The 27,133-nt window shown below is 38.8% G+C and overlaps 1 protein-coding gene across 1 annotated transcript; it reads right to left on the bottom strand.

Moving 5' to 3' along the window:
* Window positions 1-4,613: 4,613 nt before the first annotated feature.
* Window positions 4,614-24,503, bottom strand: RNF103 (ring finger protein 103). The gene is made up of 4 exons (XM_036333888.1): window positions 24,241-24,503; window positions 21,394-21,533; window positions 11,144-11,259; window positions 4,614-6,620 (listed from the first exon to the last, which is right to left on the bottom strand). The coding sequence occupies exons 1-4, from the start codon at window positions 24,464-24,466 to the stop codon at window positions 5,048-5,050; spliced, it is 2,055 nt and encodes a 684-aa protein (XP_036189781.1). The 5' UTR covers window positions 24,467-24,503; the 3' UTR covers window positions 4,614-5,047.
* Window positions 24,504-27,133: the final 2,630 nt, after the last annotated feature.

Below are 27,133 nucleotides of genomic sequence, written 5' to 3'. Positions count from 1 at the left end.
AGGGCATGTACCTTGGTTGCGGGCACATCCCCAGTTAGGAGTGTGCAGAAGGCAGCCGATCGATGTTTCTAACTCTCTATCCCTCTCCCTTCCTCTCTGAAAAAAATCAATAAAATATATTTTTTAAAAAAAGGAAAGAAATTGCCTAAATTGATAAACCAATATCCTTAAATTATCGACAGTAAAGAATAAAATGGTTAAAGCACAGGTGATTAAAAATATAATTTTAACAATTAAATTTCCTTTTTTTTTACTCTAAAATTTTCATCAGATCCAATAGCTAAAAGGACCTAACACTTGTCCTCTCTCTGCCTTTTGTCCCTTTGGTAGTTTTGAGGAATAAAATAGCCAAAGGGAAAATGTGGGAGTAAAGAGAAAGATTACATGAATAATCTTTCAGGCTCTGAAATAATCTAAAGAGAAATAATCTAAAAAGAGATGAAAAGAAGTATGTAACTACAGGAAAAAGAAAATTTGGAATTTTTGACTCGGAGCAGGCCAAAGATTTCGGTATTTTTGTCACTACAAATGGGCACTAAAAATATAATCTTTTGTTTTATCTTCTCTACACTACATTACTAGATGGGTAGTAAAAAGTTTGGTAAAGGGAAAAATATTTTAGTCTTAAGATTTTAAAAATTCAAGCCACCAATTACTGAATATCTACTCTGGCTCTAATATGTTAAGGATTAACGGTAGATTGTAGCATTGCTCCTGCCTTCAGGAAGCTTATTATCCTTAAAGAAACAAAAGACAAGAAATCATTAGATAGTGGAAAAAGTCTTGAGCAGAACAAGAATGTGACCTACTATTACAATTAACCATGGAGTTCAGTAACTACAAGACCCACATACTTGGAATGTGTAGTTCATTAAATTCAATTGCTCTAAGAGTTCAAACATTCCTTTTAAACACAGTGAAAGTTTAGAGTCTGTGAACCGCAAATATTTCCTTCAATTCTCCACTTCCAGGAAAATCTGATAAAAAGCATTACTTGCTATGCTAAACAATTAAGGATGAACCTGAACCTCTGGCAATTGTTTTCTCTGTGACCTTATTGTAACATTTCTTATTGCACGTCTAACATTCAAAAGGTATTATCTCTTCTTTACACCATGACTGTGGATATTTAGAAGAATGAAGCCCAGTTCCTACCTTAAGGGAGTTTACCTGAATAAAAAAAGATGCATGCAGTTTTAATACAATACAGCTAAGTATAACAGGCATGTACAAGGTCTCCCTGGGATATAAGGGCACACACACACCAGAAAAGGGCAAGGTTTCTCTGATATAGAAGGGCACATATCAGTTTGCTCCATTGTTAGTGATGCTAAATTTGACCACATGAGTAAGGTTGACAGCCACTTGAGTTTTCACTGGAAAGGTACCTTTGTCTCTCTATAAGCCTGTTGGGGAACAAGATGGGTAGGAAGGTGTAAAATTCCTGGAGAAAGTGGGATCTAGCTAAAGCAGAGAGGAAGAGTTAAGAACATCCAGGCAGAAGGGATATAGCAAAGCATCAAGCGGACAAAAACTAGAGCATGCCCTGGAGTGACAAGTAAAATGTCCCAGTACGTCTAAGATGTGGGCCATTAATAGATTATGCAGGGCCTTGAAAGCCAGTGTTAAGGAGACTGGTTTATCTTCTAGTCTAGTAGTCTTCAAAATGTGGTGTGCCCAGGGATGGGGGATGTTTAATTGCCTTTTAAAATGTCTATACTTGTGTGTACATTTCATAGTGGACAATATTGTATGTATATGACCATTAGCTGAAATCAGGACCATGGGAGGACGGAAGGTGCAGAGAGAGAATGAAAGCTGTTACACTTACTAAGTACTTAAAAACATCCAGGATGAGCTGTTTAGCAGACAGCTGTATATGAACTAGAGATTTTGCCCTGGCCAGTGTTTCCCAGTGGTTAGAGACTGCACACCAAAGGATCACGGGTTCGATTCCCAAAGGCATGTACTTGGGTTGCAGGTTCACTCCCCAACCTGGTTGGGGCACATGCAGGAGGCAACCAATCGATGTGTCTTTCATATCATTGTTTCCCTCTTTCCCTCCCTCCCTCCCTCCCTTTCATGCTCTCTGAGAAGCAATGGAAAAAGCATCTTCAGGTAAGGATTAACAAACAAGCAAAAAAGATTTAAAAAATTAATAAAACTGAAGATCTGGGGAGAGGCCTTTGCCTGGACATATAGATTTGGGACATCCATTGAATACATGAGAGAAAAGAGAAGTGGACCAATGGTAGAACTCTGGGAAACACTAACATTTACAATAACACAATTACTTTTTTTCAAAAGTAAAATTAGAACACAAGGAGCAGAGTATCCCTTTTTTTCTTTTAAATATGTTTTCATTGATTTGAGAGAGAGAAAAAACATGTGAGAGAGAAATATCGACCTGCTGCCTCCTGCATGACCCTTACTGGGGATTGAGCCCAAAACCCGGCACACGCCCTGACCAGAATGCAACAGGCAACCTTTCAGTGCACACAGGACGACGCTGAACCAACTGAGCCACACTGGCCAGCACAGTGTTTGTTTGCCCTTTTTAAAATTTAAAGAAGTTCCCAAAGATTAATACAAAGTTACTGTTAATCTTTACTATTTCCATTAGTGTATGGAAGTGAGGCTCAGTGCACCACGAAGAAACATTTCAGCAGCAATCCAGGATGATAATTTTTCTTGCTGTTTTGGGGGGCAGTCAATAAAAGTTCACCATGAAACTTGGGCCTTTTGAAGAAATGGCTTGATTACAGGGCTGGGCTAGGCAAACTGCAAAATGAGCCAGAAACACCTTGCATCAAAAAGCAAGGAAATGCCAATAGGATATAAGAGTTGGCTTAGAAGGACTCTCACCAAATTTGGGATGAATTGAGCATCAACAAGAATAACAAATTTTGACACATTGAATATAAAAAGAATCTGAGTCCACAGTAACATTCAAATGTGAAAGAAAAGTGGAAAATGGAAACTCTTCTTCACACACACAAAAATGCCAGCTAAATGTAGAATAAAGGATGAAATGAGAAAAACCTCAAGTTACAACTCCTGTTTAATAACTGATCCAGGTTAATAATCATCAATAGATATTAAAACACTGGATTAAAGGTTATTTTTTAAATATGTTTTTATTGATTTTAGAGAGGGAGAGGGAGATAGAAACATCAATGATGAGAGAGAATCACTGACTGGCTGCCTCCTGCATTCCCCTACTAGGGATCAAGCCTGCAACCTGGGCATGTACTCCCGACCGGAACCAAACCTGGGACCCTTCAGTCCATAGGCCGATGCTCTATCCACTGAGCCAAATCGGCTAGCTAAAGGTTATTGGCAGCCGATGCTCTATCCCAGGGGTGGGCAAATTTTTTGACTCGAGGGCCACAATGGGTTCTTAAACTGGACCGGAGGGCCGGAACAAAAGCATGGATGGAGTGTTTGTGTGAACTAATATAAATTCAAAGTAAACATCATTACATAAAAGGGTACGGTCTTTTTTTTTTTAGTTTTATTCATTTCAAACGGTCGGATCCGGCCCGCGGGCCGTAGTTTGCCCACGGCTGCTCTATCCACTGAGCCAAACCGGCTAGCTAAAGGTTACTGACAAACAAGATATTCACATGGCCTCACAGGTTCTTAAGATAAAGTGAGACAAACTGACATCATGTGCCTCCTGATGTCAAGCAAATGGGAAGTACACTTAATCTAGGCAAAATCTTTAATTTACATCTAATCATGAAAAACACTAAAACAAATCCAGAATGCAGATCATTCTATTAGCCAACTAGTCTGTACTCTTAAAAAATGTATTAGTTAAGACATAGAAAAAATTAAAAACAACTTTTAAAAGAGGAAGAGGAACTGCTCTGGAGGAAAAAATGAAATGGAAGGATACTAAACTCAATGCAGAAACCTTGCCCAGTTCACAACAAAACAAGAACACAAAGATATAAAAAATATTTTGGAAGCAATTGGGTAATATAGATTATGTATTAGATATTAGATGTTAAATTCGTTAGGTATGATAATGGTATGCTGGTTATGTTAAAGATGCCTTTGCTCTTGGGAGATAGGCAATGATATATTTAGCTATAAAGCACCATGAAGACTGAAGTTTATTTTCAAAGGGATCAAGAAAAAGAAAAACAACCAAAGAAAGAAAAGAGATAAATATGTATAGAGAAGACAGAAAGCAAATGTAATAGAATGTAAATGCTTGGTGAATTAGAGAAATGAATGTTCATTTTACTGTGTTTCCCAATGTCTCTGTAGTTTTGAAATATTTCAAAATAAAAGCAGGAAAAAGATATAAAGTAATCTATGCGAGGCTAATTACTATAGTTGATTTTATTTAGATATGGTAAATACTAATAAATGATTTAAAACTTATAAAAAAAGCCCACCATAAAATTCCTTCCCATTAAAGCTAATCAACCTATAAGATTGACTAACATCAACTCTGGCCAGTGTTAGCACATAATTTCTGCCTTTATTTTCCCCACGAGTCAAGAATCGTATTTGCTTTATTTGTAAAACTAACAAATCAATAAAATACTATAAAATTCAGACACCTTATAAAAAACAATTTAACATTGGAAAAGCTATAATCTTTTGGTTTTAAAATAATTTATTTCATAGTCTTTTAATTTCATGTCTCAGAGCATACATTATTTACCCAAGAGATGCTGGACAGAGATTGTAAAAAGGGAGGAAACATTTAGGGTAAGAAACTGCCTCAATTTCATTAGAATTTGATCCTACTTTATAAAGTCTTGCTAGGATAAATTTCTATCATACTTCTTTTGTGCTTACAAAAAACATTAACTTCTCAATTGCCAATGTTGTAAATAAAAATCTTTACAATTAAGTATGCATTCAATTGACACACAGGCAACCAAATAATTATCAACATTAGTATAATGTGTATTTCCTGTCACTGCACTAACATTAAACTAAACTTCAAACCACAAAAACATTGTGACTAACATTAAAAAGGCAAGCTGAAGATACTCAAAGCTTATAAAGGACAAATTGCACATGGTTAAGATGGGACATCATTTGACAGGGGCTGATGTTGTGCATATGGCTGCTTTTTTTTATAAGAAGGCCACCGGCAAACAGGGCAACAGTGTCGGCCCCCAGCCAACCACATCGCAATGCAATTCTGATGGAATACATGACCACAAGGCAACCCCATTAGCAAACATCCATTTTCAAAATTCTCTAGACAAACAACACATTCAGTACAGTGCAGCATATCAGCAGGCCAAGTTAACCAATCAGGTTCCATATCTTCATTAGTGTTATATGATCCATATGACCTCCCTTTCCTTTCATGTAGGCTGGTCTGACAATAATTATTGGCACATGAACAAGCCTCAGCACCACAGTGACTTACTCTTCCTACAGAATTGTGAACTATGCTTTGTTTATCTTCAAATACTTCCTTCTCACTATTGAAAGTGTCTGTGCTCTCGACATCCGAGTCATTTTCAATATCGTGAGAACTCGCCAACATTTCCTCTTCAGACAGGATTCCCAGACACTTAAATTGCCACATTGGCAAGTTTTTTATATAATCAGTTGGTATCAAAGGGTGAAGCCAAAGGTCAGGGAAAGCTAATCGCTCCAAGTATAAGTCGGGGTCTTCATCCCAATCAGATTCCACAGGGAAGTTCTGAAAAGAAGCAATCGGGTGGAAGAGGTAGCTGGTGTACCAGTCCCATAGACTTGATAACCACTCTAAGTTATTGGCATTGATGTCATCATTGTTGTTGCGTCGTCTCTTCTTCTCAAAGTAATCAATTAGTAAACCATGTCCAAGGTATGTACTGAGAAACAGGGCTGGGTGTGAAGAATAAAACATCCAGTCTGCTCTTACCCATGAAGCCAGTGTGGTTGTATTAGAATATCTCAACAATTTTAAGCTATATTCATAAAAGCTATCTAAGTAAGGGAGCTGTAAAAAGCCCAACACTGGTAGCCAGGAAATAATTAATAGAGAATTATATGTTCCTAAAGTGCTTATGAGAACCACAAATCTCTTTATGGTAGCTCCTTGTGTGATAAATAAGTCCATCCAAGCCATAAGGTTAACTAGAACCAAGCTCAAAACAAACAAATCGTTTACTTCAGGTTGTAATGAGCGCAAAAACGAATCCATGGCCTGAAGGGATATAAATTCACCTGTGTGATTTCCATATCTGTAAATTCCTTCAGGAGTTCTAAGTATGTATGATGGCATGTTATATACACCAATATCTGTCATATAACTCCTGTTGTCCCAATTTTCCACATTAACAAAAATAAACTCAACTCTTCCAGTAAACTTTATACTTAGTGCAGAGAAGAAAGCTGGGGGTTGGTCAAGGTTTGCAAACAGGTATATTTTTACCCAATATTGATCACTTTTATTCCATTCTTCTTTTAAATGTTCAGCATTATAAATGGTTTTGATCCGAGAAGCTGCATGAGTAGTTATCCACTTAAAAATGTGTTCTACTTCAATCTTGCGTCCACTGTATTCTTTAAGCATGACTTTCCCTTTAGAAGTACTTGTTTGTGGAACAGACATAATGAGTGTGGATCGTACCCAGCCTCTTCTCTTGCAGTATCTATAAGAGAGGAAACTATAAGTAAACAGCTGGGCTGCTAGATAAGCTTCCTCAGTATTGTGTAAACAATCTGTCTTCTCCTGACAAATTTCTTTAGCACTTGAAAGATACTCTCTCCCCCAAACCAAATAACCTCTACAAAATCAATAGTAATATCAATATCTCACAGTTTGTATAAGAGTTTGAAAAGTAAGCTCTCTTTTTGTAGTATCTCTCTTTTTAAGAAAGTGTAGCTTGAAAAGTCAAGGAATCAGCAAATACTTCAGCATCTATTATGAACCTACTAACTGCATTAGTGTCGATAAGATCCAAAAGATAATAGAAAAATAATTCCTGCTCACCAGGAATTTAAAATCATATTAAGGAAACAAAACAAGGATAAAACTGTATATATTCCATTACTAAATAATGTTAAGAAAAAGTTCAGAAAAAGGAATATCATTGGAAGTTTGAACTGGTGAAGATTTTGTGAAAGGTTTGGGAACTAAAGTAGGACTTGAAGATTTAGATGAGCAAAGACAAGAGAAGGAAATCGATTATCCTACAGCACGAGTCCTTGACTTGAATGCAAGCTCTCTGAGGATAGGAGCCATGCTGTGCCCATTTATTAACCAAACACCCACCATAATGCCTGATGCACACAGGCAGTTAGAAGTAATGTGCATAAAAGCTCATCTAGAAAAGAGCAAGTCCCATATTGTTTTGTAGTCTCTCATCTCTTTAAAGAAGACCATGAAGAGGAGTGTTTAACAAAGAGGAAACAAAGACAGTAAGTTTTCAGTTTAAGGAGGTTCAGTCTAACTATGACCCCATTTTATAACAGAGTAAGTACAAAACAATTACCTAAAATTAAATTGTTTAGATTTACCCATAGGGTCATGACTCCAATCCCTTTGAAAATGGACTGATTCTTACTATAATAATTGTGACATCCTTCTCCTCTAAAAAAACTACATTACAAATGAAAGGGAATACTAAAAAATAAAAATGGCTGTTTAGTATTACAGTGGTGAGATAATAAATGAAAGTTTTCTTTAAAAAAAAAATTTTTTTTTTCTTCAAAAACCGACCCTGTGGAATTTTAAATTATATAAATGTACGTTAATGAAGTTGGGGGATGCAGGGGGTTACCATGTGGATACATTTTTTTTAGTACAAACAACTGTCTGTTGATACATTTTGTTTGTTACAGATTTGTAAATGGATGGTAATAAAGTAAAGACAGCATGTTCTGTCATAAAGACAAAGTTAGTGATGACTTTGGGAAATGATCTGGTGACTCAGAATCATAGACCATAACTCAGCTTCTTGTTGAGTTGATTCACTTCCTTAACAAGATCAGATTCCATTAAAATCAATATTGCTTTAACTGAAATGGTTTTAGAATTATATATCCTAAAAAAAAATATATGTTCTATCCCTTAACAAGGTATTTTTCTAATGCAAAATAATAATTCATTGATGTTAATTATATTTTTACCCCCCCAAATCAGCAAGTTAAATACATACATAGATAACTGCCTTATTTAATCTTAAATATCTTTAAATAGCTTTATTTTTTAATTGCATATAGTAGTTATGATGACACATTTCTTCTCTTGGTCATTCTTTTTATCTTTGAAACCACTTCAGAGAATATTTGGCTTCTGATTTGTGTTATAAATGGAACGACAGACTTTCTAATAGAAAACCTTAGTCCGTAAAACAGACAGTTTTAGTGTATATTATTTTTTCATGCAAGAAAACAAATGTACTATGTGCTTTCTTTTCAGTTCAGAGCTAAATGATAGTTTTAAGGTTCATCATTACAGATGGAATTTAAGAGTACCCAGGAAAAAATAATTCTGCATGTTATCATGACCTTTCAAATTAAATGTTTCCATACTTGAAAAAAACTCTAATACTTATTTATCTAAGCACAGTTCTAAAGAAATAAAATACACAAATCAAGTATATCATTAATTTAAACTATACTGCTAAACAGAAGTAAAGCCTAATGTACATAATATTTTTAAAGAATGTTATATACTTATAAAACAGCAGGCTACTAATATATATATCTAAACACCATTCTAAAAAAATCTAATACACAAAGTGTATCATATTAATTTAAACTTTACTGTTAGAAATAAAGGCAAATGTAATATTATTTTTCAAGAATGTTATATTATTTTTTATCTGTATAAAAATGTTTATTGCCAATTAAAAAAAAAAAAGCTTTTTAAAGGTCTGAATAAATTCAGTAACAACTCCATGAAAATATACTCTAGTTTTTAAAGTAAATTTTTTGAGATCTCTTAGAGAATTTGAAGACTAAAAATGATAGAAAACATGGCTTATGAGTTTTGGCACTTGAGTTTCTGGTGTGGCATTGGTATTCTGTTTATATAATGCTGTTTCTTCAGATGAAGTCATTGGTCATCTTGGCCTTCCTCCAATCTTTCCTTCACTGCTTATTCTGTGGGCCTCCATCCCTGATACTCTCACTACACACCGCCCTGTTTACCACTTAGCTTCCTGCAATTCCAATGTCCTCCCATTTGTTCTTCAATACCCCTAATCTCTCTAACCCTACCCTCACCCCCTACAAGATATATACTCATTTCACTTTCTACTTTCTCAAAAAAAAAAGAAAAAAGAAAAAAAAAGAGTATAGACCTGAAAGGTACAGCTATCTGAGCTAGATTCCTTGCTGGGGGAATGAGGGGAACTATGGCCAGGCAAGCTAGATACTCAAGTACAAAAATTAAAACTTCTGCTATGGAAGGAGTCAGACACTGCCCAGAAGTGGTGGTCCTGAACAGTCTCATGGGGAGAAAAAGGTCAAGAAAGTACTGCTATACAATGGGACTGGCACACTAGAGGAGGCTGTCCTGAAACCACCTAGAGAAGGAACTACACACTACAGCCGGTTGTGAGTTTGATATGCTTGCAACACAGCCCTAGCTGGTTTGGCTCAGTGGATAGAGCATCGACCTGCGGACTGAAGGGTCCTGGGTTCAATTCTGGTCAAAGGGATGTACCTCAGTTGCAGGCTCCTCCCCAGCTGGGCCCTGTGGGCACGAGCGGGAGGCAACCAACCAATGAGTTTCTCTCACATCAATATTTCTTTGTCTTTCCCTCTGTCTTCCACTCACTCTAAAAATCAATGGAAAAATATCAGTGAGTGAAGAAAAGAAAAAAAAAGAACACAGACAGTGGAGTAGAAAGTTTTGGTGTTTTAAAAATCCGAGATCAAAATGATGACTAAATTATTCAAAATATGATTAAAACACTTGCTGAATAACTCTATTCCCTGGCCAGTTCTTCTATATCTCCATAATCCTCAAAAGAAGAAACAACTAACCCTGACTAAGCACAGCTTCTATAACAAGAACCGTTCTTACTCTAGGTCAGTGGTCGGCAAACTCATTAGTCAACAAAGCCAAATATCAATAGTACGACGATTGAAATTTCTTTTGAGAGCCAAATTTTTTAAACTTAAACATTGTTATTAACTTAATTAGGGTACTCCTAAGGCTTAGGAAGAGACACACTCAAAGGGCCAAAAAGCCGCATGTGGCTTGCAAGCCGCAGTTTGCCGACCACAGCTCTGGGTGGAAGCCTTTCCAAAGAAAATGAAACATGAACATGACATTATTGAAACTGATACAAGTAGCTGTGCATCAAAATCTTCATGTTTGTGCCCTGGTTGGTGTGCCTCAGTTGGATGGGCGTCAACCTGTGCACTGAAAGTTGCCGGTTCGATTCCCGGTCAAGGCATGTACTGGAAGTAACCAATCAATGTTTCTTTCTTTCTTTCTCTCTCTCGAATAAATAAAAAATTTTTTGAAAACAAAAATTTATTCAGTAGATAATTAAATGAATAGATGAGTTTAAATTATAACTTGATGGCACTAGAAATGAAAATAAAATTCAATATAATGAACAAATGGAAAAAATAAAAACAAATCAATTTGACAGACTAAATACTGGAGATGATGACAAAGAGAAAAACAAAAATGCCTGTAAGGATTCTTGTCTGAGAAAACGGAAAAAACAAACAATAAAAGAAAAGGAAAGGTAGAAAGGGCACATGGTTTATTAAAGAAAAAGAGGATGAATCTGAATTTGGATACTAGGTTTAGGGAACACAATGTATTAGGGATAATGGTAGAGCACATGAAAATGAGTGTCAAAATGCAAACCAGATATCAGAATTATGGAATAAGATTTAGGTAAGTACAAAGATGTCACCAAAAGCCATAAATGTGAAATTTCTCTGGGAAAGAAAAGTGAAACAAAAAGGACTGAAGACATACAATTAAGAGTGTCCCTCACTAGAAAGAACACAGAAGAAGCAAAAAGAGAGAAAGTAAATAACTGCCAGTTTATCAAAAACTATTAATCAAGCATCTGTGTGACTAACAGTGTGCTGAATGAGAGAACTAGCTTTCATTTTAAAGAGGCTTCTAATATCACTGTCTTTATTTTTAAAAATTCTGGTCAGAACTCAGATTCTAAGAACTGCCTAATCAACTTACCTGGGGTCACTAGAACAGTTGAAAGTGCCTGTCCGTATTCCAAATCTTGACACCTTTTTCACCATTTTCTCCCAGTGGATTTTACCCACTAAGGGACTTCTGTCGTTTGCTATGACCTATTTCCCCCAAAAGAAAAACAGAAACGTTAATAACTTAAGATAGAGTCAAACCAACCATTTTTAATATAACTTCACTTAAAAAAAAATTCTGTTCACAGTTCTTCTTTGCTGTACCATCATATCACAACTGCAATTCTTATAAAAGGAGACACTGTCCAACTGGACAAGACTTAAAATACTGAATACAGTACATTCAACTCCCACATTCTGTGGTAGTTACACAGAAGGGGAGTCAAAGCCATATTAAAAAGCTAGCCACATCCCTTTCTCTACCATGTGGCCTGTTCTCTAGAATTAAGTTTCATAGGTTTAAGAAAATGGCCCTTGGAGTCATTTCTCTGCTCTCAAAATTTTAAACAATAATACAAATAAAGCTTACTTCAAAATGATCACCTGTGGGTTCAATGCGTTCAAATTTTACTTTTTTAAAAGTATAATTATGGAGCCAAGAGTCAAACACATGTTTTATATTAAATAATGCTTTGACTAAAATCAATACTACTACTTTCATGTCCTTTCATAAAAATCATGAAAGGTTCTAACATATAAAAAGAATTACCATAATGAATTCTACATTTTTGAACTTCTCCTTCAAATATGCAAGTTGCTTTCAAACACAATTAGCATTGAGAGCAGAAAATATTTTTTTAAAAGAAAAACAAAAAAACTAAATTAACCTAAGTAAATGAACCTTCAAATTACGTAATGACTTCTTTCTCGGTCTTTCTAATAGTTAACACCAGTAAAAAACAAAAATTAAAATAAATAAAAATAAAAACCACAGCCCTGGGCAGGATGGTTTAGTTGGTTGGAGCATTATCCTGTACACCAAAAAAAAAAAAAAAAAAAGGTTATGGGTTTTGATTCCTAATCAGGGCTCATATCTAGATTGTGGGTTTGATCCCTAGTTGGAGAGCATAGAGGAGGCAACTAATCAATGTTTCTCTCTAAAAGTTAATAAAAACATATCCTCAGGTGAGGATTAAAAAAACACAAGAAACACAAACACAAATAACTAAATAGGAACTAAAGGAAAGACGAAAATATTTGTTTGATTTAAGCCCAGGGTGTACATATCCCAAGTGTTATTGTTTTTTCATGAATGCTGTATTACTAGAACTATTTAATTCAAAATTACAACACAATACTTGGAGGGCCTCTAATCTTTCTGGAAGGAAGGGCTATTTTCATGTTCACAAAGTCTCCAGGAAGTGAAATCCCAGGGGAGTGTGTGAAATGAGTGCCAATAGTCAACTCCCAGGAAGAGGCGGGAGACAGCACAGTTACCTCAACAGTGGAAGTCTAACAAATTTCAAGGAGAGAGAATGCATGGTAGTGACAAATGACACTGTAAGTGCCAACAGTCCAATAAACCCTGCCATGTACCATTGGTGGTATCATCCTTATGCCTGCACAGACATACATACATATGTAACATTTTGTAACATAACTTTGAAGCTTAATAAGTACACATACATAGTACTTTTTAGTGACAATAACTGGTCTTATTTAGGAAGGCATAAGTTATTATTCAAATGCTGAGATGGTTGAGGTAACCAGAAAAAGGACAATTTGAAGACATGATCTTAGTAGATGAAGGCTCTTTCTGAGGAGGTTCACATCAGTTACAAGTCAGTCCCTAGCTTTCAAATTTTTCCACAGTCCAAAGGTGCTGCATAAATTTTACTTGAAGAATAAGGGAAATCAAGCAAGACAAGCATTTCTTTTCTTTTTTTCCCTACCACTCAAGAGTCAATGTAGTAGTTCTTTTTCCTGCCAAGTAATCAAAGAAATCATGAACTTATTTTTCAGATTACTCAGTGTTAAGAGATCACCATACTCCCCGTTCTGCCTTCTTTTTAAAAGAACTCCCTTTCACTCCCATTTTCTAATCAACCCTGCAAATAAACATTTTCAGGTCTGTCTTTAAAATGACATTGCATTAAGGGATTAATCAAGAGGTTGCTTGAATCAATATAAAGTTTGGCCCTAAGTCTCAGGGGCATCTTCCAGTGAAGACCCTGATCACTGCACAGGTATCTTTCAGACTTAGAGCTCCAGGGCTAGGAAAGGAAGTAGGAATGACAGGGGATTGTTCCCAGGCACTCAGGTTACAGTACAGACAGAAGTGTGTGAAGAGAGGTGGGAACACTCTTGTGGCAAGTACGTGACAATGTTCAACCCCAGGGCCTTATTTATTCAGCAAGCTGTTCCAACACATGCTTTTGGAGTTTAATGATGCCTGACTGAGAGAGCCACACAAAAATGAAAAATCCCCTGGGCATTGCATGAAAGCATCTTATTTGACTCTGTAGTTGTTTATGCAATTAGAAATTATTTTGTCCAATGTCCTAAACAGTTATATTATTCAATTAGAGACTTAGCATAAATGAAATTTGGTGGAGGCTGAATTAAACAACCACTAAAAATCTTTTTAAAAATATATACATTTTATTGATTTTTTACAGAGAGGAAGGGAGAGAGATAAAGAGTTAGAAACACCGATGAGAGAGAAACATCGATCAGCTGCCTCCTGCACACCTCCTACTGAGGATGTGCCCGCAACGAAGGTACATGCCCTTGACCGGAATTGAACCTGGGACCTTTCAGTCCGCAGGCCGACGCTCTATCCACTGAGCCCAAACCGGTTAGGGCTAGAAATCTTAATATTTTCAGAAAATAACTCATCTGGCTGAGTCACATGGCACAACAAAACACTGTAAGCCTATTACTTTTGTGTCACACCAGTAAGAGTTCCCAACTATTGCTTATAACAAAAAGTATGCACAATAATTCTGAAAGGCACTCACACTGCTGGTCTTATTAAGAGGGGATCATATTTCTTGGCAGTTCAGAAAGGATGTTGCTGTCTCTGTTAAGGAATATTTTCAGAGACCAGAAAAAAAGTACAGCCTGAGTTCTAAGTCTGTGACAGACTTGGCAACAGGCTAGAAGTGAAGCTATCTTTTCACCCGCTTCCCAAGTCTCTCTAATTGGCACCCCAACACTTCCTCACCATTGTATTTCCTGAAGCTAGTCTAGTGCAGCTAGCCTAACTCACTTGGTATTGATTAAATATTTAGCTGAACCCAACAATTTTAGCTTTTAATGTTTTAGTAACTCATTCTCTTTCTCTGATTATACAGGTTCTCTGAAGTTTCCAAGTTTTTTATTACTGTTATAATGAAAGTGCCTTCCCCAACAACTTGTCATCTGGAATGTTTTCTGGACAAACACTAGCATAAATAGTCCCTTGCTATGTAACTGAGCATCAATGTCTTTAACCCTCGTCTGGCATAAAGACTTCCAATCCAGTATATTTAAAAATACACTTTTCCCAGAAAAAGACTACTGCAATTTTCCTAGGTTCCTTCATTGTGTAACAGACTTCTTTAGGATCTTTTAAGATGCTAGCACCACAATGGACCATCTAACTCAGCTGGGAAAGATAATCAATTATATACTAACATTTTTACTGCCCCACACATTTTAGTAAACCAAATTGTAAGCTGTTTTATGGCATAGACTATATGTTATTCACATTTGTGTCTTCAGTGCTTATCACAAGGTTTATATATTTGTTAGATGGTTGGACGAATGGAAGAAACCAGTAGTTTGCTGGTAAATGTTTAATAACCAGTTCTTCAGAAGAAAAAGGAAGCTCTGATTTGCTGATTTCCTTAGTATAAATACTCCCAGATGGCCGAATTCAAGTTAGCAACATGACATCTCTACATATGGAGTTGGGAAGAGATGTTAACAATCGCCCTTCATGACACAGCATGAGCTGGCTGCAGCACATATCTCTGGATGGAACTGGGTTGGACAGTATGTGATGCCAAGTGCCCATATTTTCTGATGTCAACCTTATGTAGTCCAGTTAAACGTACAAGGAAAAACTGGGCTTCAGGTTATTGCCTATTCTCTTCCACATGTACTACAGGTGCTACAATGATATAAGAAAAAGCCACAGACTTTTGCCTACACATGTATTTTAGAGGTGGGCTTTATTACTAATCAGAACATTTGACATATGCCTTTTAATATTGTTAATCCCCATATGACAACATCTAGGCTAAATTAAATAACAACTGCATAGAACACAAGTGTTGTGCTATGATATTTTCTGCATCTCTCAGTAATTCATTTTAACAGAGAGATTCCACTTTCAAAATTATAGATCAACCTAAACATTTATATACAAATTGTATAAAGTGATTGAAAATGAGTATGAGTGATTGACAAAAACAGAACTCAGTGGCATTTAATTATTTTTTTGTATTCTCACAAAGCTTTCTCTATGAGAAAACATAAAAGTTTTTGACCAATACAAAATAAAGAATAAAGTGGCTGGCTATATATTTCACCTTTGGAATAATGTCAAGAAAGGAATAAATAGGTTAGAATCTTCCTAGACAAAACTATTGTCTAGGAGCAAAGGTGAATAATTTTTAAAACAGCTATTAACTCTTTTCAGCCAAGCAGGAAATACACTAGCATAATACTTCAGTAAATATTGACCTAAAGCTTTACTTCAAATAATATGTTGCTTTTCACTGCTATATCAAGTCTAGTGATGTTAAATTTCCTTATGATGTGACAAAGCCAGTAGAGAACAAGTATCACAGTGCTTCTTTGAACAAAAGTCAAAACAGAGAAACAGAAATCTTAAGATAAGGCTAAATCCATAAAACCCATAAAGTATGCAAAGTTTTCCATTTCAGAAGCCTATCCACTATTCTATCTGCCTAAGAGTCTCCTGAAAGAAAGTAATTGTCTTCTGTTTCGTGATACTAAGACTATTGGGTGGCAGCAGAATCAAGGAATCCACAAAACTGAAAAATAGCTAATGAAGGATATAAGCTTAGGTTAGAAACAAAGTAGGAAATAACAGAATGTTAAAAAGAGCTGTTAGGAAAAAGAGCTATTCTTTCCATCTCATATTATAGAGAATGTAAGATAGACATAGAAAAGTTTGACATGAAAAGGAGTATCCTAATACTCTATTTTAACATAAGGATAATTAATGAGCATGAATACATCTTCAATTAAGGAGAAAAATATAAAGATCATTAACATATATTACTCAGAAAATAAACTCATGAATTACAGAGAAGATAGAAATCATCTCTCTCTATATATATGAAAGCATAATATGCAAATCGACCAGATAGTGGAACAACCAGTTACTATGACACGCACTGACCACCAGGGGCAGGCGCTCAACGCAGGAGCTGCCCCCAGCCCGCAGGCCCCAATTGCTCGATGGGGAACAGAGAACCAGGGGAAGGTAGTGGCGAATGTGGGTGGCGCCAGGCCAAGGTGGGTGCTAGGGAGCGGGGCTCCGATCACCCCGCCAGTCACCCCACACACAGAGGGCAACCAGCAGCGGGGTCAGTGAGCAGGCGGGAACGGTCAACAGGCTGGCAGGCTCCAATTGCCCGATGGGGAACAGGGGACTGTGGGTGGGTGGTGGCGGACACTGACGGTCGGGGGCAGAGCCGGCTGATGGCAGCCAGGGAAGATTGGCCCTGATCCCTGATCGCAGGCCAGGCCTAGGGACCCTACCTGTGCATGAATTTCATGCGCCAGGCCTCCAGTAAGGAATATAAAGTGAATTACATATATTATAGAAAGTCCTTTTCCTTTTGTAGTGTCATTCCACATGGAGTGTTACCAAAAAAGATAATCAATCTAGATTGCCAATCAATCCATTTCAGAAAAATAATGAAATGACCAAGTGATGGAACAGCTAAGTCATATACCCATTTATTAAAGTCACATTTTCCCTAAGTAAATGCAGACATCCTTTCAGTAAAATAGTATATAAAGTTTAAAGTGCTAATTATCAGTTATATGCCACCTAACTACATTTTTCCTCAATAAATACAAAAGGAAACTATAATTCATCTGTGTGAGGAAATGATATTAGAAAACTGGGAGTTAAAAAAGAGAGAACTGGGATGTGTTTAATTATTTTTTACACAGGATACCTAAAATAAAGGCAATTTGAAGAGGATTGAATTGGCCGAGATTTATGCATCCTCATGGACTTAAAAACAAAACAAAATGACAGAACAAATTGAAGTTAAGTCAGCTTCGTCTAAAATACCGACAATTTGCCTAGCCGGCATGGCTCAGTGATTGAGCTTCAACCTATGAAGCAGATCACAATTTGATTCCTGTCAGGGCAAATGCCTGGGATGTGGCTCGATCCCCAGTGGGGGGTATGCAGGAGGCAGCTGATCAATAATCCTCTCTCATCATTGATGTTTCCTCTCTCTCGCTCCCTCTCTCATCCTCTCTCAAATCAATAAAAATATATTTTAAAAATAAATAAAAAACAAAATACCATTAGAAAAGAAAGATAATTCAATTTGTTAAAAACTAATTCTTGAAAGTTATCTTTTACAAGAGATTAGATAAATATGATTTAAGCTGAAAGAATAACAAGTAACCGAGAGAATATTTCTCTTCTGTTTCTAGAAGATATTTTAAATTTTTAAGTAATTAAGTAATTTTAAAAATCCTCACCTGAGGAGTAAGGATATTTTTCCATTCATTTTTAGAGAGTGGAAAGGAGATGGGAGGGGGCAGACACCGAGAGAAAGAGAGAGAGAGAGAGAGAGAGAGAGAGAGAAAACATCATGTGAGAGAGACACATGGATTGGTTGCCTCCCAAACATGCCCCCAGGACTGGGATTGAACTTGCAACCCAGGTATGTGCCCTTGACTAGGAATCGAACCTCTGACCCTCTGATGCACAGGCAGATGCTCTAACTACTTAGCCATGCTGGCCAGGGCTATTTTTATCTATCTATCTATCTATCTATCTATCTATCTATCTATCTATCTATCTATCTATCTACCTACCTACCTACCTACCTATCCATCCATCTATCTTTTAAAAAAGGTTTCTTTTAAGAGCTCACACCAAAGTTTCTGTGCTGATTAGGCTAGCTAGTAAGTTCAGAGTGCCAAGGACAGGGTTTTAATCTCAGTCTTCTCAGTTGTACTGCCAGAGACTGTTCTTTCAACGCAGGCCAGCCATTTGACAGATGTAAGCCACTAATCCCAAGGAATACAAACCAGACATTGCAAATCTTGAAGGTCACTGGAAAAATTAAGTGTGTGTGCCCTACTGCATCATTAACACACAGAAAACCATATAAATACATTCCATTTTTCTTAGGAGTCATTTCTCAACTATTAATATCTATGAGGTTTAAAAACTATTTTCAGACAAAAATAATTTAGTGATTAGAATTTATAATGCTAACATTCACTATCATTATTTGGTCTTTACTTCATTCAAGTGCCACCTTATCAGAGAATTCCTTGCCACTCTCTGTCTCCTAATTTACCTAGCTTATTTCTCTTCTTAGCACTTTCCACTAACTGATGTTATATTAAATATTTACTTATTTAGTGCCTACCTCTCCCAAGTGGAATTTGAGCTGTCTGAAACTAGACCACTTTCTTGTACCATATACAACAATAAACTCAAAATGGATTAGAGAGTTAAATGTAATATCTGAAACTATAAAACTCAGAGAAAAAAACTTCAGCAGTAAACTCTTTGACATCACTCTTAGTAATATCTTTTTGGATATATCTCCTCAAGCAAGAAAAAGAAAAAATAAACAAATGGGGCTATATCAAACTAAAACTGTTTTGCCAGTGAAGAAAACCATCAACAAAATGAAAAGGCAAAAGACAACCTACTGAATGGGAGAAGATATTCACCAATGATACATCTGATAAGGGGTTAATATCCAAAATATATGAAGAACTCATACAACTTAACATCAAAAAAACAAACAATCCATTTAAAAAATAGGCAGACAACTTGACTAGACATTCTTCAAAAAGACATACAGATGGCCAACAGACATATGAAAAAAATGCTTGATGTCACTAATTATCAGGGAAATGCAAATCAAAAACCACTATAAGATCTCACCTCACACCTGTCAGAATGACTACCTCCAATAAATCAACAAACAAGAAGTGTTGTCTAGAATGTAGAGAAAAGGGAACTCGTTTGCACTCTTGGTGCAACTGCAAATTGGTGCAGCCACTATGAAAAAGTGTATAGCGGTTCCTCAAGAAATTAAATATAGAACTACCATATGACCCAGCAATTTCATTTCTGGGTATTTATCCAAAGAAATCCAAAACCGTAAATGGAAAAGATATATGCATCCCTATGTTCACACATTATTTACAATAGCCAAGATGGAAGCAATCTAAGTGCCCACTGTTAGATGACTGGATAAAGATGTGGAACATATATACAATGGAATATTACTTAGCCATTAAAAAGGATGAAAAATTACAATTTGCAACAACATGGATGGACCTGGAGGGTATTATGCTAAGTGAAATAACTCAGACAGAGAAAGACAAATACCATGTGATTTTGCTTATATGTGGAATCTAAAAAACAAAATAAACAAAATGGAAAAAACTCATAGATACTGATGGTCCCCAGATGGTATGGGGGGAAAAGATGAAAAGCATTAAGATGTACAGATTGCCAGTTATAAAAACAGTTACAGAAATGTAAAGTACAGCGTAAGGAATATAGCCAATAATACTGTAATAACCATGTATGGTGTCAGATGGGTAGCAGACTTATCAAGGTGATCAGTTTGTAAAGTATATAAATGTCTAATCACTATGTTGTACACCTGAAACTTATACTGTATGTATGTCAACTGAATTGGAAAATAATTTTGTTAATATTCACCTGAGGATATTTTTTCTACTAATTTTTTTTTAGAGAGAGTAGAAGAGAGAGGGAAAGACAGAGAAATAATGATGTGAGAGAAACATCGGAGGGAGAGAGCAGAGAGGAGACAGGAGAGGGGAGAAGAGAGAGGAGAGAGGAGAGAGGGGAGAGGGGAGAGGGGAGGGAGAAACATCCATGTGAGAGAGACACTTTGGTTTCCTCCCTCACGCACCCCGACCAGGGATCAAACCTGCAACCCAGGTATGTGCCCTTAATGGGGAATCAAACCAGAGACCTGTAGGTAAATGGCTGACACTCTAACCACTGAGAAACACTGGCCAGGGCAAGAAACTCATTTTTTAAAATTACTGAATTAAATTATCTGGAGGGTAATAGGTCAAACACAATAGAAAGACTGGAAGTAAAGGAAAGGTCAAGAATATCCAATGTAATTACCCGAAGAGTTCCCAAACCTTAATTTAACCCTTTAGCCCAGTGAACTACAGTATTATCGCATCCTCTTTAGATATATATATATATTTATTTGAGACCATGTGCAACAGAAGTCTACCTATCCACAATCATAATGCAAATCAGTGATAGAATCAGCTCTGCAACTAAGGTCTCTGAATTCAGCTTTTTCTACCACATTTTGTAGTAATGTTCCCATATTGAAAGAAAGTCATATTGAAGATATATAAAGCAATGGCTATTTTAATTTTTATACCCTGAATCGAACTTTGCCAATCCCAGTGTGAAACGACAAGAGCACTAGACAAGAAATTAGGGGACTTGGAATTTAATCCTGGTTCAATAAGCATAATTTTATCTGCACTCATGATGGCAATTTACTTAATATGATACTTTAAAGAACTTACATTTTTAATAATTTAAATAACCTTAGCCTTGCCCTAATGATATTTATGAAATTACGTGTTCGATACATTGATTTTTCTAACTTACATTAAAATACATAAATGATAATGTGTGCTCGCTCTTTACCATGAGTGGTACATAAACTATACTTTGGGAAGCATAAAAGATATTTTTAAATCCTTCACAGCTCTAAAATTCCAATATGCTAATTAAATCTCACAGTTTTCATAAGAGTTAGGGTTCATTTGGGTTACTTAATTAAAAACTGGAGTTCACAAAAATTAAGAGATATGGCACAAACCACTAAATAAAAGGAATATATGTATGAAGATCCAACAACTAAAATGGATTTGCTTCTGCTGTTTCTAAACAAAGCGGTCAACTCTCTTTCCCTAACACTTTAAGAGGACACTGGAGCCGCCCTATGAGAACTGAGTTATGTCTAAGAAACCTGACATAAGTACACAGACGTGTTACTATTTTGGTAAGAATAAATTCACTTCTATCGCTGTTTCTGGTACCTGAACCAGCCAGATGCCATCTTTTGTGTCTTCTACAAGCTCATAGAAGTGCATTTCACCACTGAAATTGGTACTGGAAACAGATTCAGATGCTTCTTCTTCCTTGAGTGCAGAATAGAGCTCACCTTCCATCAAGTCACCTGAAGACAGAAAAAATAACACTAATAAGATTTCAAAAATCCCTCGTTCTCATCTTCAATGATCAATTCCATTTTACAATGTTAACAATCATGTTATTATACTTTCATTTCACTCTGCTCAGAACCTGAATACACCTATTTAAAATCCACACATTCAATAAATATGTAATAAGAACCTACTATGTATTAGGCAAATATGAAAAAAACAGACAAAAATCCATCTTCTTGTAGGGCTTATATTCTAGGGGTCATCAGATAATTTATTGAATGTATACCAGTCTAAAAGCCACCACAATATTATTTAGTTTTGTGTATAACATCCAGGCTTCAAATAATTATTTATAAAATAAGTTTTTAATGATGTTAGAGAGAGAGGAAGGGAGAGGGAGAGAGAAACAAACACTGGTTCGAGTGAGAAACATTAATTGGTTGCCTCCCGTATGCACTCAGACTGGGGATCAAACCCACAACCTGGGTATTAAACTGGGAATCAAACCCACCACCTTTTGGTGCATGGAATGACGTAGCCAACCAATTGAGTCACAGCAGCCAGGGCCAAACAATTTTTTTGTTGTTGTTAATCCTAACCCAAGGATATTTTTACCATTGATTTTTTTGAGAGAGAGGAAGGGAAAAAGGGAGGGAGGGAGAGAGAGAGAACCATCCATGTGGGAGAGACACATCACTTGGTTGCCTGCCGCACCAGCCCTGATAGGGCTGGGTATGGAACCTACAACCCAGGTACTGCCCTTGACCAGGAGTCAAACCCTTGACCCTTGGTGCTCTGGCTGGTGCTCTAACCACTGAGTACTGGCCAGGGCCAAACAACTTCTGAACAGTATGTTTTATATGCTTCTGACTTACAAGATTTAGAAATGAGTTACAGAATTTGCCATTAATGCATGCTTAAAATAGCAACAGATCTTATATGACTTGGAAGTTAGATACAAAAGATTACCTATAAGAACAAACTCCATATTCAAACACAAATTAACAGTATAAATTTAGAGCTTACATCATCAAATATAAAGTAAAGGAAAACACTAATGTCAAATCATGTTAACTTTTGTCTTAAATTTTAAACCTGAGAAAACAAGCACTTTATCATGATAGCAACAAAACCACTCACAACGAATAAAGTTAAACTGTAATCCCAAGACTTCTCTGCTCTAAAATGTGTGATCCGAGTCATATTTTTGTGGGCTGTGTGTATTCTTCAAGTGATATATACACTCCTGTATACTCAAAGTGACAAATATTTTTAGGCCCAAGAAAGGCAACACTAAATAAAAATCAAAAGGAAAAAAAAATGTGTTATTAAACTATTTTACCATGAAAAAGGACTTGGCTTTGGCAGTTAAGACACCTCTCATTTCTAAACCTAAAGTGTTTACTTACTAGAAATCTTCTACTTTACTCCATTCCCCCCACCCAGAAATAAAAGTCACCATAAACCAGTTAGTAAACAAGAGGCAAGAAAAATACACACAATTTTGTTTCCTCTGAAGAAAAATGTACCACTTTTACAGAGAGGGTTCCCTCCTCTGTGCAATAGTAATATGAGTTTGAGAACCCTTAACTTTCAAATACGTGAGTGCTAAACCCTCTGGAATTAATATTCTCAGCTATCATAATATATGGCTACAGGGTACTAAATAAAGAAAACATTTTTCTTGTAAAAGACACAGCTGACAGCTATACTTGAAACAACAACAACAAAAGGTAACTATCAGTTTCAACTGCTATCTACAACAACCCAGAATGCCTTTCCCAAATGATAGCACATCCCCATTTCAGGAAGAATATATCTAAACAAGGATATACTTTGTCCAGGGGTGAAAAAAAAAAATTAACCATATTTCCCACCAAATCCTACCCCAAAACCAACAGTTACTGAAAATGCATTTTTAAGATGCTATGCTCTTAGCACTATTTCCATTCTGTTCATCAGCCCATTCCGGCTGATGCAGCAGCGCCTGTGACATAGAAGGGAAAAAGTTCACATCCAAAATACAAGGATTTTTAAAAAGCCCTGACAGAAATATAAAACCAGGCAGGTATTCACAAAAAAACATTCATTTTCACCACACTTAAAAGTATGAAAAGCTAATGCTATACAGTGTACGCTTTCTCTATGTTTAAACCCATTTGACATTTAAACCTCAGGCCTAAATGCATCTCTGATACTAAGTATTCCGGTGGCGTTTTCCCCTCTCGGCAACTGGCTATTGTTATCCTGACAAATATCGCTACGCACAGGCAGCGTCTGGGGGCTTTTCTCACAGCCTCGTGAATTTCAACTGGCAAAAAATAATGCTTTTCAGTTCGCAACATTCCCCAAGAATGAGAAAAAAAAAAATCACGGAATTTGGTAAACAATACTAACAAGCTGCCCTTTAAACTGTTATTTTAAAACAACCTTTACAAGATCCACCTATCCCCTATAAATAATAATCCCAGGCCCCTTCTCAATATGGGATTCACATCTCTTTTTTTTTTTTTTTTTTTTTTTGTAGAAAACCTGGACAAAGAAAAACTGGGCAGCTCCCGGAGGAGTCGGCTTAACTCTTCCAGGTAAGGCCTCATGCTGGGGGACCACCAGGGGCGAGGAAGTACAGGTCGCCCCCCAACCCCACCCTCTCCCCCCGCACACCCCCCACCCCCAGCCCCGGGCGGAGGCGACCGCGGGGGAGAGCCCGACACTTGCCTGACTTCTCCACCAGCTCCCGCACATCCTTCTTCTCGGGGAGCCCCGAGTAGCCCAGACCCCGGCACTCCAGGATGGTCTTCAGCTTCTTGAAGCTCAGGGCCACCGGGTCCACCAGCTGGGTGGCAAAGATGCCGGTTTCGTACCACACAATGGCCTCGAAAAACCTGGCCAGGACGAACAGGACCAGGAAATAGAGCAGCAAGAAGAACAGCTTCAGCCACATCTTCCCCGGCGGCGTCGGTCCGCTCCGGCTTCCGAGCTCCGAGTGCGAGGAAGAGGGCGGGGAAGGGCGTGCGCTCGCCCGCTGGGCCGGGGCCCTCTCGGCGCGCGGGTCCGGCTCGCCGCCGTCACTGTCGGAACATCCCCGGCCCCGAGGCAGGTGGATCGGGGTTTCTGCAGGGCGAGGGCCAGACGAGGAGGGGCCTTCCAGTCAAGAGGCGAGAAAAATGAAAGGAAAGAACTTTAAATGCCCCGTCCATGAAACACCGCAAGGAGAGGAGCGCGGGCCGGCCTTCCCGCCCCGCAGCCTCCAGGGGAAGGGGGAAGCCAAAAAAAATAAAATAATAATAATAATTCCGACCCACAAAGGAAGCCGGGTGCAAGCTGCAGGCGGGGCCGGGGGGGCCGGTCGGGATCCCGCGGCGGGTCAGGAGGACACGGCCCTCGGTCCGGCCAGGCCCAGCGCCCAGCGCGAGGAGCGGCCGCCGCAGCGCCGCGCCCGGGGCCCAGGGCTCGGCCCCACCGGCCGCCCAGGCTCCGCGAGAGGCGCGGCGGGCACGGCGGCGGCGGCGGCTCCCGATTCGCTCCGGCCGGCGGGCGGCGCCTTTCAGGCGGGCGAGCACAGCGGCCCGGCCCGGGAGGGGGCGTCGCGGTCTCTGCAGAGGGAAACGGGGCGCGCGGAGCGAAGGTCCTGGAGGAAGAAAAGGAAAAACAGGCCCGAGCTGGCTCCCCGGGGGGCTACCGGGTTGCCTCCTGGCCACGCTGTGCCCGTCCCGCTCGGATGGGCGCCGCGGGTCCGGGCCGCCGTCCCTGACGCCCCGGTCACCTCACGAGGCCGCGACCGTCGCCTTCGGAGCCGAGAACCCGCGGCGGCCGCAGCCCCAGTCGTGACGTAACAACGACGTCAGCGAAGGGGCGGGGCCTGGGCGGGGCCCGGAGGGAGCGCCGGCGGGCGGGCGGGGGAACGCGGCGGCCTAGCCAGGGGCGCGGAACACGTGCGAAGCCGCAGCCCGGACTGCGCTCCGGGCAGCTCCCGGAGGTGCCTCTCCAGTGTGTTCCCTGCGCGCTTTCCTTCTGCCCTGCGGAGGGTTAGTCATTGACTTTGCCTGCGGTTTGGACTTTGGACTGTGTCGCTCTGTGTATGTTTTGTAAAAATGGGTCACTTAATTGTCCGCTTAATATCGATAAAAAATAGAAGAGCGTGTTTATGCCAGATCCTGGTGAACTGGGAAAATCTTGGCATAGTTGGTTTGAGGTGGTAGGTGGTGAAACCCGGAAAACAATGACTTTCCATCTCTAGGTGGGAATGTAGTTTGTGCACCGCGTGTTAGAAAAGGTTTTGCCAAAGGGCAGTTAGAGCCAGGTCCACTGGCCTCCTGCCTGTCGCGGTCTCTCCCCTGCCCGCCTTCAGTCCGAGGGGCCTTCAAAGCCCGGCACTGAAGCGCTCAGTTCGCAGGACAAAGGCTATTGAATGTTAATGTGTCCCAGTGCAAAATGTACCCGTATTTCTTTTCATTACTCTGAGTGTGGGAGCAACTTATATAAAACTAGAGGCCCGGCCCTAGCCGGCTTGGCTCAGTGGATAGAGCGTCAGCCTGCCGACTGAAGGGTCCCAGGTTCAATTCCGGCCAAGGGCACGTGCCTGGGATTCGGGCTGATCCCCAGTGAGGGGGTGTGCAGGAGGCAGGTGATCAATGATTCTCTTTCATCATTGATGTTTCTATTTCTCTCCTCCCTTCCTCTCTGAAATCAATAAAGATATTAAAAAACAAAACAAAAACAAAACTAGAGGCCCGGTGTATGAAATTCGTGTGTGTGTGTGTGTGTGGGGGGGGGGGGTCCTTGGGCATGTCACAGTGACCCTGTTACTGGGCAATGTTGCTGTCCAAACCTTGACATCTAGGGTGCAGTCCTTCGTACCAAAGGAATGTACTCACTAGCGTGGAAAGACAGAGGGAAACGCAAATAACATAAAAGAGGGGCAGACGGGAAGGTTGTGGTGTGAGCTGAAGATGGAACCAGTCAAGCCAAAGTTTCAAATTTGAAAAATATTAGAGGAAAAAGGAATTAAAGAACTCTCACAATCCGGGACAGCTGGCTCCTAACCACTCACCTGCCTGCCTGCGTGATTGCCCCTAACCACTCTGCCTTCCTGATCACCACTAACTGCCTCTGCCTTGGCCCCTGCCACCATGGCTTTGTACAGAAGGACAGATGTCCAGAAGACATCTGGTCTGATTAGCATATTACCCTTTTATTAGTATAGATGAGCAGTGTGGGTGAGCATGCAGCACCCGGTTCCGTATTTATTTAACACCAGTGGAGTATACTCTTTATGACAATTTCTGTGCCAGTCCTGAGGGAGAAGGGGGTTGCTTGCATACATAAACTAAGCAAGGCTGGCTTCTAACAGCCTCCTTGTTCATGAAGGAAAAAAATCCAAAGAATTACAAGAGAAAGAGTAGCCAAACGTTGTGCAAAGCTATCATACGTCTTGAAGCAGGGGTGAAAGTTTTAGGAAGACTAGGGGTGTGATCCTCACTCTTGGAGCGAATGAGGAACGGGAACAAAGAATGAACTGCGAGAATGTAGCCTTTAAATGGTACCCCTTTAAAATAAAGCAAAATCAGCATTTCAGTGCACAGCTAGTGAAGGAGGACTTGGAAAGGGA

The sequence above is a fragment of the Myotis myotis genome, unplaced genomic scaffold, assembly GCF_014108235.1.
Source record: "Myotis myotis isolate mMyoMyo1 unplaced genomic scaffold, mMyoMyo1.p scaffold_m19_p_14, whole genome shotgun sequence".
NCBI classification, from domain to species: domain Eukaryota; kingdom Metazoa; phylum Chordata; class Mammalia; order Chiroptera; family Vespertilionidae; genus Myotis; species Myotis myotis.
This window is presented reverse-complemented; position numbering and strand designations above follow the sequence as displayed.

Excerpts from the sequence above, each read along its gene's own strand:
- RNF103 (XM_036333888.1), bottom strand. The coding sequence starts at position 24,466 with ATGTGGCTGAAGCTGTTCTTCTTGCTGCTCTATTTCCTGGTCCTGTTC. Across the intron at positions 21,534-24,240 it reads GGAGCTGGTGGAGAAGTCAG|GTGACTTGATGGAAGGTGAG; the intron begins GCAAGTGTCGGG and ends TTCTGTCTTCAG. Across the intron at positions 11,260-21,393 it reads ATGGCATCTGGCTGGTTCAG|GTCATAGCAAACGACAGAAG; the intron begins GTACCAGAAACA and ends TGGGGGAAATAG.